A 14,910-nucleotide genomic window follows, 5' to 3' on the forward strand; every position below is an offset into this window, starting at 1 on the left:
CCCCTAAGACTGTCAGCGTGTGTGCTGTCTCTCAGCGCTGACCTTTGAGCGCTGATGTTGTCAGCAGATCATTAACCTGAGTGATGTCATCAGTCCCTCGTATTGACCTGTGTTAGCAAAGGGATGCAGACAAAATCAGAGGAATCTGAGGACAACAGGATGTTAGCATGTTTAAGAGCAGCCAAACAGTTAGCATGTGATGTTAGCTGTTTATCTCAGCTAGCTTAGCATTTGCTAACCTCTTGCTGTCCCAGGTTGGTCCCCTCTGCTCCAGAAACCAAAGGTCGAATCTGAGGTGTCATGACCTGTTCAGAGCTGCAGTGCTGCCCCCTTCAGGTGAAGTGTGTGCATAAGAATGAAAAGGGGTGCAGTGTGTTTGTTTTTGCACTTTATTAATGCAGACATACAGTTCCATATAACAAAGACTGTCCTTTAGGGGGGCGGGGCCTGTGACGACAGGTCAACATTAACCTCAGTAGTTTTTTTGGCAGTGAACTTTATTAACAACAGGTGGATAACAGCAGTAAATATGTCCTCATTCAGGCAGCAGACATCTTACAAAATACTGAGAGGAGTCAGAAGCTTCTAGAAACACTTTGTTTACATTCACTTTATTGCAAGCGTATTATTTGTTTTCTTTTTTTTTAACATTTGCATAGTTCAAGCAGTTTTTCTATTTCCCCAAAGTAGCAGTGGTTACATATGAAGATATACTGTAACTGAAAATATTATATACATCATATTTATGATCTGATCTGAAACAGATGCTACATCTAGTATCAAAGATGAAGTCTACCTTTACCTGTCTGCTTTTACACCTCAGGTGTCAAGGATCCAAAAATATCAAAGTTCTGTTTGAAACGTACGTGTTTTGTTTTTGTTTTTTGCTCTAACACGCTGTCCGGCTGTCTGTCCGTTGTGAAAAACTGAAGCAGTGTAAAAACCATGCAGATAAAAAAATACTCCTCCCTCTCTGAGCACGCTCGCTAAAAAAATCAAAGAAAAATAGACGTTTTCTCTGAAAACCTTTAGTCTCTGTGTAAAGTGAGAGCCGTCGCTGCGTCCTGTAGAAAAACTTTATTCTGAAACATTTCTGACTCTGAACGGGAGGGACTGATCAGGGGATGAACACGCTAAAGCTTAGCTCACATTACAGATAAACCAGACTGATCTTTATTCATTTATTCATTTAAAATTTGATTTCTATCACCATATATTTGTTTATTTCAAGCAGAGACCCGACAGACTCGCCTGATCCAAACTCCATGAGTTCCTTTAACCTTCTCTGTGACGACGGTAAAAAGTTTCTGTCAGGTTGGAAATGGTTCAGGGTTTCAGAAGAAGCTCAGAGGATGTTTAGTTTTTGTAGTTTGTTCTGAAAGTGTTCACAGAAACAAACAAATAACCCTGATCTATTTTTACAAACTGAAAAAAACGTTTTAAAGTCAAAACACAGAAGAAATCCAGACATTCACTACCAGGTAAGAGTAAATCTGAGTTTCAGACGTGTCACTGCATGATGTGTGTTTGATGATATGTGTTATAGACAGTAAATAATCCTCTGAACAGACTGCATGTTCGCTACATCCTCTGTACACGTTACTCCTCTAAGGTCACTTTCACTGATCCAGCACGCTTTATACAGACTTACCTACACGTTATAAATCCTGACAGTCAGAGAGGGCGGAGTCTGTGACACACACACACACACACACACACACACACACACACACACACACTGAGGACAACAAACTGATTCACAGCCGTCACAGTCACCTGCTCATAAAGAGCTTAAAGATGGACGACTTGCCTCCTGCTCCTACAGTAAGAAAGTGAAGCCAAAACACTCCAGCTGATGACTTTCTGAAATCCCTGCTCTGTTTCCTGAACTTTTTTCCTCATCACATTCATTTCCAAAGCTGCAATTCAAACAAAATTTCTCCCAGACATTGGTATAAACTGAAATAATCCACACATGAAAAGAAATCACAACGTTCAGGTCCATAAATAATGATTATGGTGAATTAAGTACGATAACACAGGAAAAAAGGATTGAACACACCATGGAAAGGCTGTATACTTTGGACAGGAAATGCACCATACCACCTGAAATCTGTCAGTAATTATTACTTGAACTTCCAATTAGTGCAAACCAACATCAGCTGGGCTAGAGCAAATTGATGCTCCTATAAAAAAGGTTTTTTTTTTCACCAAGCAGTTAAATAGCACACACCTCATGATGGGTAAAGGCAAAGAGCTCTCTGAAGACATTCACAACCTGATTGTTGCTCAGCATCAGAATGGAACTGGTTACAGACTTATATCAAAGCACCTGAATATTCCAGTCAGCACCGTTGGGGCCATTATTCACGGAAGTGGAAGAAGCACCACCTTACCATCAACAGGCCACGCACAGGAGCTCCTTGAAGATTTCTGACCAGGGAGTCAGAAAGATAGTCAGAAGAGGACTCAACCAGCCAAGGACCACCCTGAAAGTGCTCCAGAAAGACTTGGAGGCAGCAGGTACAATTGTTACAGAGAAAACAATAGGCAATGCACTCCACCACCATGGCCTCTATGGACGCTCAGCCCGCAAGACTCCATTCCTCAAGAAAAGGCATGTTGAAGCTGGTTTAAAGTTTGCTAAACAGCATCTTGACAAGCCTGTAGAATACTGGGAGGATGTTGTCTGGTCAGATGAGACCAAAACTGAACTTTTGGGCTGTCATACTACAGATCATGTTTGGAGGAGAAATGGCTCTGCACATCAGCCAAAAAACACTACACCAACAGTGAAGTTTGGAGGTGGAAGCATCATGGCATGGGGTTGTTTCTCATCTCATGGTGTTGGTAAACTTCATATAACTGACGGAGCAATGAATGGAGCCATGTATGGGGAAATTCTTGATCTGAATCTGCTGCCATCCACCAGGATGATGAAGATGAGACGTGGCTGGACCTTCCAGCAGGACAACCATCCAAAGCACACGGCAAAGTTGACTCTCAAATGGTTTCAGAAAAAGAAAATCAATCTGTTAGAACGGCCTAGTCAATCACCTGACTTCAATCCAATTAAACATTTGTGGAAAGAACTAAAGAAAAGGGTTCACCAGAGGGCACTAAAGAATGTGTGGATTATTTGAGTTAATACCAATGAAATTTTGTCTGAATTGCATCTTTGGAAATAAATGCGATGATAAAAAAGTTGGCACGTTTAATACTTATTTTCCCATCTGTAAGTCTTCAAATAGCTTATCATGAGTAAACTTTATCTAAGACGAACTAACTGTAACGACAGAAACATGTTTGATAAACATTTATTTGACCTGTATTTGGATTTTATGAGGCTTCTGACCTGTACTACCAAAAGTCAGCAGGAGGAGCTTTAAACATTTCGGCTTCACTTTTGGAGAGCTGTCATGTCATCCATCTTTTATACAGTCCCTTGTTTTGTGTGACGGTTGTGAAACCAAGTGCCAGCAGAGCCAATCAGGTGAGAGAATTCTGGTGGCAGCCAATGAGTGAGGTGAAGGAGGTGGAGGAGGTGAAACAGGCGTCACAGTGAGTTCAGGTGAGTGTCAGGAGACTGTCAGAGCGCCACTGAGCGTGCTCCTCTGAGGTATCGTCCAAACCTTCTGTAGTTTCTGTTCTGCACAGAAAAGTCTGTCTGTCCCGTCTTCAGTCACATGCAGCGCTCCCAGTCTCCACCAGGCGTCAGCTCTTTAAAAACAGGTCATCATCAGCGTAAAGGTTCGTCTGTGATCTCTGCTTCGTGTCCTGAGCTACATGAGATGTTACACATCCTGAAGCTGCTCCGTCCTCAGCCTCACACAGTAGGGGACCGCTAACGGTCAGATACATCAGAGGTTTGATTTTGGAGGGTCATGTTCACAGGGTTTTTCAGCTTCCTGTTGGGGAACAACCATCTCTTTGAAACAGCGCCCCCTGTCAGATAAAATAAAAAAATCAAAGTCCTTATTCTCCCTAAATCAGTTTGTCCCACAATCCTCAGAAAGACGATCCGTCAAACTTGACTGCAGCCAGAGCTTGAGCTGCAGAGAAAGACAAGACGGACGGACAGAGACAGACAGAGGTGAGTTCAGACTTCCTGTTTGACTCTCCTGTCTGATCTTTGTGGATGTGAAGTTGTTGCTAACTCATATTAGCGTATCATCAATCAGGAGCTAGCATTAGCTTTCCTGCTAACAGCTGGAAACCACAACAGAGGGATAAACAGGAAGGTGTTCATCATCAGGGGTCACTGACTCCTCCTCTGACGGTTTACAAACCTCTAAACGCTCTGACAGGAAGTGTGTCCTTGAGACGCTTGGCGGGAAAAAATACAAAGAGACAAGCAGGAGGAAGGGGGAGGAGGCGGGGACAGGGTGTGATGACGATTACTCACCTTGTAGGACTCACACCTTCATGATGTGGGCGGAGTTTGGAAAGTCAGCAGAGGAAGGGGGAGGGGCCAGGCTGGTCGGGGAGGTGGGGGGGCTGGGGACGCACTGAGCTGGAATGAGATGGGGAAGGAGGGGGAGGGGGGGTGAAGCAGTCAGAGAGAGAAAACTGTGAGGGAGGTGAGGAAGAGGAGGAGGACATCAGGAGACTCGCAGAATAACAACGTCTGGTTCATTTGTGTCCAGGTGAAGGCGCTGTGATTATACTCTGTGTATGTGTAAATGCACATATGTACAAACTGTATATCAGAAACATAAACATACAGTATGTGTTATATATTATCGTAGCTGAAGCTGAAGAAGAGAGTCTGACTGATTAAAGACTGTTCAGCATAAGACAACACGTGATGCAGCTCAGGTGGGAGGCAGCATGTCTCTGACCAGGACATCAACAGCAGTTAGCATCACAGGAAATGATTAGCAGCTGTGTTTAGTATCAGTTAGCAGCAATTAGCACTGTAGGAAATAGTTAGCAAAAGTAGTAAGCATTGGTGAGCAATAGTTAGCAGCAGTTAGCAGTGGTAAGTCAGCATTTTTAGAAAGCATCTAGCAGCAGTTAGCAGCTTTTAGAAGCAGTCAGCTGTAGTCAGTGGTAGCAGGCAGCAGTTAGCAGTAGTTAGCATCAATTACGGCAGTAATCAGCAGTCTGCAGTAGTTTGCAGCAGTAAGCGGTAGTCAACAGTAGTTAGTAGGTAGCAGTAAGTAGCAGCAGTTTGCAGTAGTCATCATTAGTTTGCAGAGGTTAGCAGCAGTTAGCTTTACTCAGTAGTAGTTAGCAGTAGTAAACAGCAGTTAGCAGTAATAAGCATTATTGAGCAGCGGTTGTCAGCAGTAGTTTGCAGTGAGTAGTCAGTAGTAGCAGTTGGCAGTGGTAGGTAGCAGTTGGCAGTAGTTAGCAGCAGTTAGTGGTAGTAAGCAGTGGTTAGCTGTGATTATCAGCAGTCAACTCTAGTTAGCATCATTTAGCAGTAGTAATAAGCAGTCTGCAGTAGTTTGCAGCAGTTAGCTGTAGTTAACAGTAGTTAGCAGGAATTAGCAGCAGTTAGTGGTGGTTAGTGGCAGATAGTTGTAGTCATAGGTAAATAGCAGTAGTTAGTACTAGTTAGCTGCAGTCAGCATTGGGTAGCAGCAGTCAGCAGTAGTCAACAGTAGTTAGCAGGAATTAGCAGCAGTTAGTGGTAGTGGCAGTAAGTCGTTGTCATTACTAGATAGTAGAGGTAGGCAGCAATTAGTAGTGGTTAGCAGCGATTAGCAGAAGCTAGCTGCAGTAATCAGTAGGTAGTTGCCGTTAGCAGTGGTCATCAATAGTTTGCAGATGTTAGCAGCAGTTAGCTTTACACAGTAGTAGTAGAAGCAGTAGTAAGCATCATTTAGCAGCAGTTATCAGCAGTCGGCTGTAGTTTGCAGTGGTTAGCAGCACTTGGCTTTAGTTAGTGGTGGTTAGCAGCAGTAAGCTGTAGTCAGTAGTAGCGGTTAGCAGTGGTAGGTAGCAGCTGGCAGTGGCTAGCAGCACTTAGCAGCACTTAGCTTTGGTATAAATGGTACTCACCAGACAGAATGCGGCTGCGTCGGGACGCCTCAGCAGCCAGGGCACAGGAGATCTCGATGCGCTTCTCCTGCTCCTGAAGCTGCTGCTGGGAGGTGACAGGAGCTCCGCCCTCCACCGGGCCGTCCAGCAGAGGAACCAGGTTCTGCAGACTGAGAGGTAGATAGAGTTTCCTTAACTTCAGAAAATCACAGAATCATATGTGCCCGGTCTGTGCCCGGTCTGTGCCTGGTCTGAGGTAGATCTCAGTTTTTCAGTGGGAGGGTTCGTCATGTTAGGAGGGTGGTCTGAAGTAATCTGTGTGACTGTAAAAACTCACTTTGATTTGGCAATGAGTGTTTTTATCCTCTCCAGCTTTTTCTGCTTCTCCTTCTGCTCCTCGGGGCTCAAAGGACTGCTGTCCTCCACGTCCAGGTACCGCTCCGGGATCAGGACTTTATCTGGAGCCATCAGCTGGAGAACACGTGATGAACATACGTGAACATGGAGCACGTGTGAATCCTACATTACAGAGTGACTGACCTGATCAGACCATAAGCTGACTGGACTCACCCCTTTGGCAAAGTCCAGGTCGTAATGTTCTGGTTCTACCTGAAGGCGTCTCAAGCGAGCGATTTCCTCCCGAGGAGACTCCTGACCCTCACCCCGAACCGCTGCCTCCAAATCTTTGATGTCGATCTCATGAGCCGTCAGCCTCCGTCGGATCTGGAAAGACGCAGAAACCGGTTTGTCTGATGTGTTAGCAGCTACAGACACAAACTACAGGGTTTAAGATGTGATCGATGATGTCACGTGGATCGTACCACTCTGTAATTGGCTGGAGACTGGCCACCTGACAGGTTCAGGCTCCGCCTCTTCTCCTTCACAGAGCTGCTCTGGTTTCGTCGGATTCGCTCATTTTGCTCCTCCACGCTCATCCTGGACTTCACCTCGGCAGGAAACACCGCGCTCTTCGGACGCTCCTATGACAGAACAGAGCTCAGCTGAGTGTGTGTGTGGGTGTGTGTGTGTGTGTGTGTGTGTGGTTGAGGAGACTGGTGGGTTTAAGGTTCAGGATGACGTACTCTGGAGATCCCGTTATGTGTTCTGCTGTGAAATCGGGAAACTCCTGCAGATCCGGCGTGGGACTCGTCTGTTGGAGACTTCGTTCGAGGAGGAACGATGCCGACTGTGAAACACCGAATGAACGATCAGAGAAGAAGATGAAGAGGAAACAACAAGACTGTGAAGATCAGGTCTTTAGCTACATCCTGTTGTGATCTGCTGGGTTTAGTCCCGAGCTAGAAAGCGCTAACTATGCTAACTATGCTAACTATGCTAACTGTGTTCAGCAGGTCAGAGTTCGTTTCTGTACCTTTGTTCATGGTGGACTGTCGGTCCTGAAGCTGCTCATCACTCAGGACGTTCTGGTCTCCAAACTGTAAGAGACGGAAGGAGACGAACTTTAACCTGAGGTCGACATTCGGACGACCAGGAGACGTCCTGCTTACCAGATCCACAACGACACTACCAGGAGGATTAGGAGGAGGAGCATGGGAGAAGGAGTGAGGAGGGAGAAGCAAGGGAGAAGGAGCATGGAGGTATCTAAACAGGGTCAAGGATGGAGGTCTTCATGAAGGGGAGGTTTGGACGGATGAACAGGTAGTTGGGGGTGGGGGTTGGTGGGTGTGGCGGGGAAGGCATCATCTCGTGAGGTTAGCATGGCGCTACGGTCGGGCAGCAGTCGGGTTTAGGGCGGTCAGGGAGGGACAGGCTAACACCCAAATACCTTTGTGATGTGAGCGTCTTCAGCGTGGAGGTAATCGTCATCGATGCCCAAGCTGCGCAGCCAGGCGGCGCTGTCGAACGGCAGGGGGGGGACGGAGGGGGGGAAGGTGGAGGAGGGCTCCAGGGGGTAGTAAGACTTGGGGAGTGGAGGCCTTGGGGGGGCGTTTTCCTGGACCAGGGTAAGGACATGGGGTAAGGGAGGAAGGAGAAAGGAAAGGAAAGGAGGAAGAGAGAGCGCTGCGAGTCAGGAGGAGACACAAAGCCAGGCAAAGTGCAGAGCAGCAAGGACTCATGGGAAATTCTGAGGAGTCTGCATCCGGATTAAAGAGTTAGAGATGAATCACAGAGAGGCTGACTGCCGTTACGTGTTCTTTGGGGAAAGCGCTTGAACTCTGACGCTTCGTTTACGAACCAAACATAGGACAGACCATTGGTGGAGCTGATCAGGTGATGTAGCTGTTAGCCTGTTAGCTTTCACAGCAGGCTAACCTTCAGTGGGTCTGTGGGTCTTAGGATTGGTTTACACGACGTTTCTCCCAAAAACACACAGAAAAAAAATCTGTGTTTACACAGAAGTAAGCATGCTAGGCCTGTAGGTGGCGCTATGACTGTCTTGTCCAGAAGCAGCTTTGGTAGATCTCCACTGAAGTAGAGTTGGGCCGATCATCCGGTGTATTGATGAATGCTAAGAGCAGAAGTGGAGCAACAGATGCTCATTTGGTTAAAGACAGTCACAGATTCAGCAGATTGAGCAGCACAAGAATTTTTTCAGCTTGAAATCAGACTTTGAATTTTAAAAACCATCAAATTTCAAAAAGTTATTTGTTTGACTTCCTTTTATTTTTTTGTCCGTGTTAAAATATATTCAGTGTAATAAAAAATCCAACATAAAAAAAATAATGTCTCGAGAAATTTAGTGTCCGAAAAATTTGTTGCCAAAAAAATTAGTATCAACATCCAGGTCACCAAGGAGAAGCAATTCTTTCCTGTGATCGCTGACACCATTTTTTTCCAACAAATTTTCTGACACTGAATTTCTAAAGACATTGCTTAATTTTTTTTATGTGAATTTTTTGAGATGTCGATATTTTTTATACGTAATTTATTTGAACATGGACAAAAAATAAAAGGGAGAAAAACAAATAACTGCGTGAAATTCAATATTTTTTTTAACTTAAATAGTCTGATTTCAATGTTGAAAAAAAATTAGTGTTAGAAATTTATGGCACGGATATACTTCCATACTGCGATGATCGTAACAACCGTACTGTTGTACATGCGCAAAGTGGAGCGTGATGTTAGCGTTTTCCACTGAAAATTAGGGATGGGTACCGAATTAGGTACTTATATTGGTACCGACCGAATTCTGTCAAAAGTATTGAGTATCGACTCAGGTAAAACCAAAAGGTACCATGTTTAGGTACCTAAACGCATCCTTGTGACTGTGAGGGAATAGAAGAGTAGGCAATTTTCCACGCCTGGCATGAACGCACCATTGCAAGGTTATATCTCGAAAAATAAAAGTGTTAAATTGACATTTTTTTATATTTCATTATTAAACAAATTGATATTGTCTTCCACAGAAACACAAGAAAGTACTGAAAATTGGTACCGTTGAGTACCAGTACCGATTGCCAGGTGCCTGGCTTTGGTACCGTATCGTTTCAGGTGTGAAAGGTACCCATCCCTACTGAAAAAACCAACTTGCTGTTTACTCAGCAATGGTGTTGGCAGCATTTCAGAAAAATTCCACTCCTGTGGCTGTTTTCGAAGTTTGTGTTTAAGGTCGGCTAAAGAGCTGTTTCCATGGAAACGAGCAGCTAAAACGCAACAATACTTTTGTGTTTCACCCTAAAACTATTATCGTGTAAACGGTCCTTTAATAACTTCTTAAAGTGAGATTTCAGTCTTCTTTATTCCACATCCAGCAGGCATCCTGGTTCTTTAAAACCTGCCTGGTGTTAGCTTAGTGGATGTGATTAGCTGGACCTGAGTCATGGTAGAGGTGGAGGAGGACCAGAAAGAGCCTCAGAGACCTGTGCTGGTCTCAAACCAAGGTTTTACTGAAGGAGGGACATCAGAGAGAGGAACATGTCATCTTTTAAGACACACCTCCTCCAGAATCTGTCTCATGGGGACTTCAGAGAACAGAGGAGCCATGTGGCCCAGTGGGTTCTGGTTTCTGGCGGGGACCTGATGGACTGATTAAGGGGGAACAAATGTCAAACGTCAGAGTCCATGTCCAGGTATCAAATGACCAGTCCGAGTAAAGGATCTAAGGACAGATCTCTGGACTTCCTGTCTCTAAAGATGGGTCTGCATGAAGCCTTTACCCGGGTGGTCACGGGGTAAACGCTCAGGACAGGTGTGTCTCCAGACACCTCCACCTGTCTGACATGGCAGCCAAGAAGCAGGCGGGATCCGGTGCTGGGTTAGAGGGCTGACAGCCCGACAGGTGGAGGCTGGAGGTGAACAGGTGTTTGTCCTGTGAGGTAAGGTACCGGTCGGAAAGGAATCCTGGAGAAGCAGGATCCTTGAGTCCGGCAGAGAGAAGCGTCTGCTGGGCTGGTTTCTGCAGCCGTCCTGGTAAAGCGGATGAAAGTCTGGACAGACGTCTTTTCTGAGCCCGATCTTTACGTCAGAGCTTAAACAGCTGAGTGCATGGGGGTGCGGCTCGGTCTCAACCCGGTCTGTATTGGTCTGAACCTGGAAAGGGGGGTCCTGACAGTGCACTTGGATTATATAGCTAGTTTCTGCTTTGACTTCCCCTGCAGGGTCAAACTGAGAGCTGGTTCTAGGAACCGGGTCTGTTTCCTCCATGACTGGGTCTAACCTACCACAGGACCCTCTGAGCTCCAGGAAGGGGACTAGGATCTGAGGAGAGCTAGTCTCGCGGGTGTCACAGGCGTAGTATTTCAAATATTCTGCAGGAACGTTGGCACAGGACTCGGAGTAACTCTTAGGTCTACAGCGCAGCTTCAGGTCCGATCTAAAGGACGGCAGAGTGCAGGACCTGGGTCGGGGTCTGGGACTGGATACTTTAAGCATTTCAGAGTTGACTGGCATGCGATCCAAACACAGGCCTGTGCAGGGTCTAGGATGGGGGGCGGTCCCCGGCTGGGAGTGTCCGGTGCTTACCTCCGGGCCCAGCTGTTTGGTGGGGGAGGCCTGGGAGCCGGGCACTGGGGAGAAGGGGCTGAGCGGACTGGTGAGGCTGACTGAGCTCAGGGGACTGGCTGGACTATTGGTGCTAAAGGAGCCCGACGCACCGCTGGCCACTGAGGAGAGAGAGGGGGGGCCACAGGAAGGAGAGGAGGTTAGCATGATACGGACGTCACACTTTACATCAATAAACATCAGAGACACTGGAGGATTTTATGCTAGGCTATAACAGGTGTGTGACAGGTGTGTTACCTCTGTGCTTGGCTGTGTCTGTGCCTCTGGAGGAGTTGTTCTTGTGCAGTCCCTCCAACACATCCTGGACTCTCCAGAACTCTTTCTGGATGTGTCTGCGGACAAGCTCGCTCTGCAAAGGGTCAGAAAGCCAGAGAGTCAGAGAGGTCAAAAATCCAAAGTGGTCAAGGAGGGTAAAGAGTCAGGGAGGTCTAAAAGGTAAAAAAGTCACAGAGCACAAGAGGTTTAAAAATCATAAAGGGGTCAGGGCGGTTAATGAGCCAAAAAGATCAGAGAGGTTCAAGATTTAGAGAGGTAAGAGAAGCCAAAGGGTCAGAAAGGGCAGAAAGGTTAAAGAGTCAGAGGTCAAAGAGTCAAAGATATCTCAGGGGTTAAAGAGTCAAAAAAGGTCAGAGTGGTTAAAGATTCAGAGAGGTTAGAGAAGTAAAAGAGTCATAGAGGTTAAAAAGTCAGAAGAGTTAGAGAAGGCAGAGAGTCCAAAAGGTCAGAGGTTAAAAAGTCAGAAAGCAAAGAGAGGTTTAAGAATCAGAGAGGGGTCAGAGGTTAAAGAGTTAAAAAGGTCAGAGAGGATAAATAGTCAGATGTTTGAGTTTGTCAGTTTGTTTGAAAAGAGTTTCTGGTGCTTTCTGTGACTCAATCTAAAGTCTTAGTCTGTTTCAAGACACACACTGATCTGACAAACTCAGTTTCAGCTCTGGCTGAACTCTGCTGCTATAATCACGCTCCAGTCTCTTCGCTCTGCTCCTCACGTGTAAACCTGAACCTCAGAGACTCATAGGTTCAACAGAAGAGTCTTTAGAGGAACTCAAGGAGGGAAATGAACAATTACCAGATAACAGGAACATCTGAGCTCCTGAGGCCACTGATTCTGATTGTGTGACAGGCCGGCTGTTTTTCTTTCTCTGAATGATGGTATCTTATTGGCAGCAGATCAGGCAGAGCCAGGTTTCTCTGAGCGTCTCTATATTCACACGATGGATGATCACTCAGGGCTCAGAGCTCTGATAAACAACGACCGTTACCTGCCCGCCAGCGTTCAGCTGCTCCCACAGGTCTCCATGGATCGCACACGCCTCGTCCTCCAAGGCTTCAAACTCCATACGAGTGGTGGTCAGAGCCTGAGAAACACACACACGTATATAAAATGATGGTTTGTGTTGTATATATTTCTGCTGTTGAGTCGTGGGCAGTGTGTTTCTTACACTGGACGCCTGCGACAGCTCCCCTCGGATGTTGATGAGCTGGTTCTGCAGAGTTTCCTTCTTGAAGCGGAGCTTCTCCAGAGCCAGAGGCTGAGTGTGGTACAGCTCCATCTCCTGATGGGTCGCCACCAGCGCCTCCTCCAGGCTGTCCTGAGAACAGCAGAGAGAAAAACGTTCAGACCATCAGCAGCGCTCTGTGTGTGAGTTCTCAGAGATCACATTTGCCCTGTGAGGGTCGGCTTCAGGGAAGGTTGACCTAAAGGCTTCTCTCTGTAACTCCTCAGGTTAAACATTCTCAGAAACTTTTGTACCTTATCCATCCTCAGTCGGTGGACCATGGCCTCGTGGTCCTTCAGGACCCGGTTCTGTTCACAGAGCCGACCGAGGAGTTTCTAGAAAAGCGAGAACATAACATTAAAAAGAGAGAGGGGACAGGTGGAGCTGTAAAGGTGAGCAGGTAGATGCTGTCTGACTTAGGAATTAGTGTTTAAATTTATCTCAGTCTGTCCTGAGTGTGCTCTGTCTGTTCGAAGTGTGTTCTGTCTGGTTTAAGTGTGCTCTGTTTGTTCTGGGTGTGCCCTGCTCTGAGTGTGCTCTGCTGTCCTAAGTGTGCTCTGTCTGTCCTTCTGTTCTAATATTGTTATTTTTGTTCTAAGTGTGCTCTGTCTCCCTTGAGTGTGCTCTATCTGTTGTGAGTATGCTCTTTCTATTCTAAGTGTGTTCTGTCTGTTCTGAGTGTCCCCTGTTCTGAGTGTCCTCTGTCTGCCCTTCTGTTCTGATTATGTTCTATTTGTTCTAAGTGTGCTCTGTCTCCCTTGAATGTGCTCTATCTGTTGTGAGTATGCTCTTTCTATTCTAAGTGTGTTCTGTCTGTTCTGAGTTTTGTCTGTTCTAAGTTTCCTCTGTCTGTCCTGGGTGTGCTCTGCCTGTCCTAAGTGTGCTCTGCCTGTCCTGAGTGTGCTCTGCATGTCCTGAGAGTGCTCTGTCTCCCTTGTGTGTGCTCTGTTTTGAGAGTGCTCTGCATGTCCTGAGTGTGCTCTGCCTGTCCTGAGAGTGCTCTGCCTTTCCTGAGTGTGCTCTGTCTGTCCTGAGTGAGCTTTGTCTTTTATGACTGTGCTCTGTCTATTCTTTCTCTCTGGTTATGGTCTGTACATTTTGATTGTGCTCTGTAAGCTTGAGTGAGCTCTGTCTGTCCTGGTTGTCCTGAGTGCTGGTTTGTCTTTCTCTTACGCTGGTCTCGATCTCGTTGAGCTTTAGCGTGGGGTGCAGCTCTCCTCGGTACACGTCGTGGAAAGGAGGCACCTGTGAAAACAAAGACGGGTCAGTGTGAGTCACACGGCGGAGACGTCCATCAGGAGGCGAGCTGAGCTTCATATTTGGTTCTTTGTCCTGAGGAACGTGAAGCTGCGTGTTTTCAGCTCTGAACCTCTGGCAGCAGCAGCCAGTCTGTCCGTCAGCTGCCGGCTCAGACCGCTCGTGTCTGCAGCAGATGTCAGCTGATTACACTTTGGAGAATATCTGCAGAGACTCTGTGGAGCCGTCTGCCAGCCTGATGGAAACATCATGTTTACCCGCCGACGCTTTAAAGCCGCAGAAACTCGTCCGAGAAGAAAGAACCAAACATACGTCAGCACACAACAGATCACTGAACTCCACCAGACAGTAAACACAAATGTTCCTCCACACTGAGCGTATGCTCCTCTCTGACTGAACATGATGGATGAAAGGGTGAACGCCTCCAGCACCGTGTACGTGAAGATACTGTAAGCCTTAAAAACCTCGCCAGAGGACGGGACATGAATGAACACTGACAGTGTTTCTATCAAACCTCAAGATCACTCTGTCGATCTCATCTCACTTTAACTTCTTTTACTCTTAAAACTGTCTGATTTAACGTAACTGTCTGATTTGAGTTCTGTCCAAAGTACGTTGTACGTTGTGTCACGTAAAATCAAATGGTACCATGTTTAGGAACCTGAACAAATCTTTGTGACTTAAGGTACTAGGCATTGGCAACGAATTGTTCAAATGTGAAAGGTACCCATCCCTACAAGTGTTTGATGTTATCTTCAAGCATCGCTGTGAAGGGTCTGTATTAAGTCTGTCTTAGTGTACGCTCTTGGGATTATTTTTGGGTACCTGAGGGTACAGAATTTTATTTATATTATTGTTATTATTTTTATATTATTGTTATTTTTTTATATTATTGTTATTTTTTAAAATATTGTTATTTTTTATCATTATTGTTATTTTTTATCATTATTGTTATTTTTTATTATTGTTATTATTTTTTATTATCGTTATTATGTTTATTATTATTATTTATTATTATTATTGTTTTTTTAATTTTTGTTATTATTTTTATTATTATTGTTATTTTTTGTATTATAATTATTGTTACTTTTTTATTATTGTTGTTATTTTTTATATTATTATTGTTTTTTATTATTGTTATTGTTTTTATTATTATTGTTATTTTTGTATTATTGTTATTATATTATTATTATTATTGTTACTTTTT

At 45.3% G+C, this 14,910-nt stretch overlaps 1 protein-coding gene across 8 annotated transcripts in view; it reads right to left on the reverse strand.

Annotated features, from left to right (window-relative positions):
• Positions 1-373: 373 nt before the first annotated feature.
• plekha6 (pleckstrin homology domain containing, family A member 6) overlaps positions 374-14,910 on the reverse strand; it is a 67,796-nt gene continuing 53,259 nt past the window's right edge. For all 8 annotated transcript variants that reach the window (XM_074670807.1, XM_074670764.1, XM_074670772.1 and 5 more), the window contains 15 exons: positions 13,620-13,691; positions 12,701-12,781; positions 12,390-12,539; positions 12,210-12,305; positions 11,188-11,299; positions 10,912-11,051; positions 7,775-7,942; positions 7,361-7,424; positions 7,071-7,174; positions 6,810-6,968; positions 6,559-6,711; positions 6,326-6,459; positions 6,010-6,158; positions 4,406-4,513; positions 374-4,052 (listed from right to left, as the gene is read on the reverse strand). In XM_074670807.1, the coding sequence (XP_074526908.1) occupies positions 4,416-4,513; positions 6,010-6,158; positions 6,326-6,459; positions 6,559-6,711; positions 6,810-6,968; positions 7,071-7,174; positions 7,361-7,424; positions 7,775-7,942; positions 10,912-11,051; positions 11,188-11,299; positions 12,210-12,305; positions 12,390-12,539; positions 12,701-12,781; positions 13,620-13,691 (1,680 nt within the window). In that variant the 3' untranslated portion in view covers positions 374-4,052; positions 4,406-4,415. The remainder of the gene's footprint in view (positions 4,053-4,405; positions 4,514-6,009; positions 6,159-6,325; positions 6,460-6,558; positions 6,712-6,809; positions 6,969-7,070; positions 7,175-7,360; positions 7,425-7,774; positions 7,943-10,911; positions 11,052-11,187; positions 11,300-12,209; positions 12,306-12,389; positions 12,540-12,700; positions 12,782-13,619; positions 13,692-14,910) is intronic.

The sequence above is a fragment of the Halichoeres trimaculatus genome, unplaced genomic scaffold, assembly GCF_033239565.1.
Source record: "Halichoeres trimaculatus isolate MK-OKI-2021-1 unplaced genomic scaffold, fHalTri1.1 fHalTri1_scaffold_1, whole genome shotgun sequence".
NCBI classification, from domain to species: Eukaryota; Metazoa; Chordata; class Actinopteri; order Labriformes; family Labridae; genus Halichoeres; species Halichoeres trimaculatus.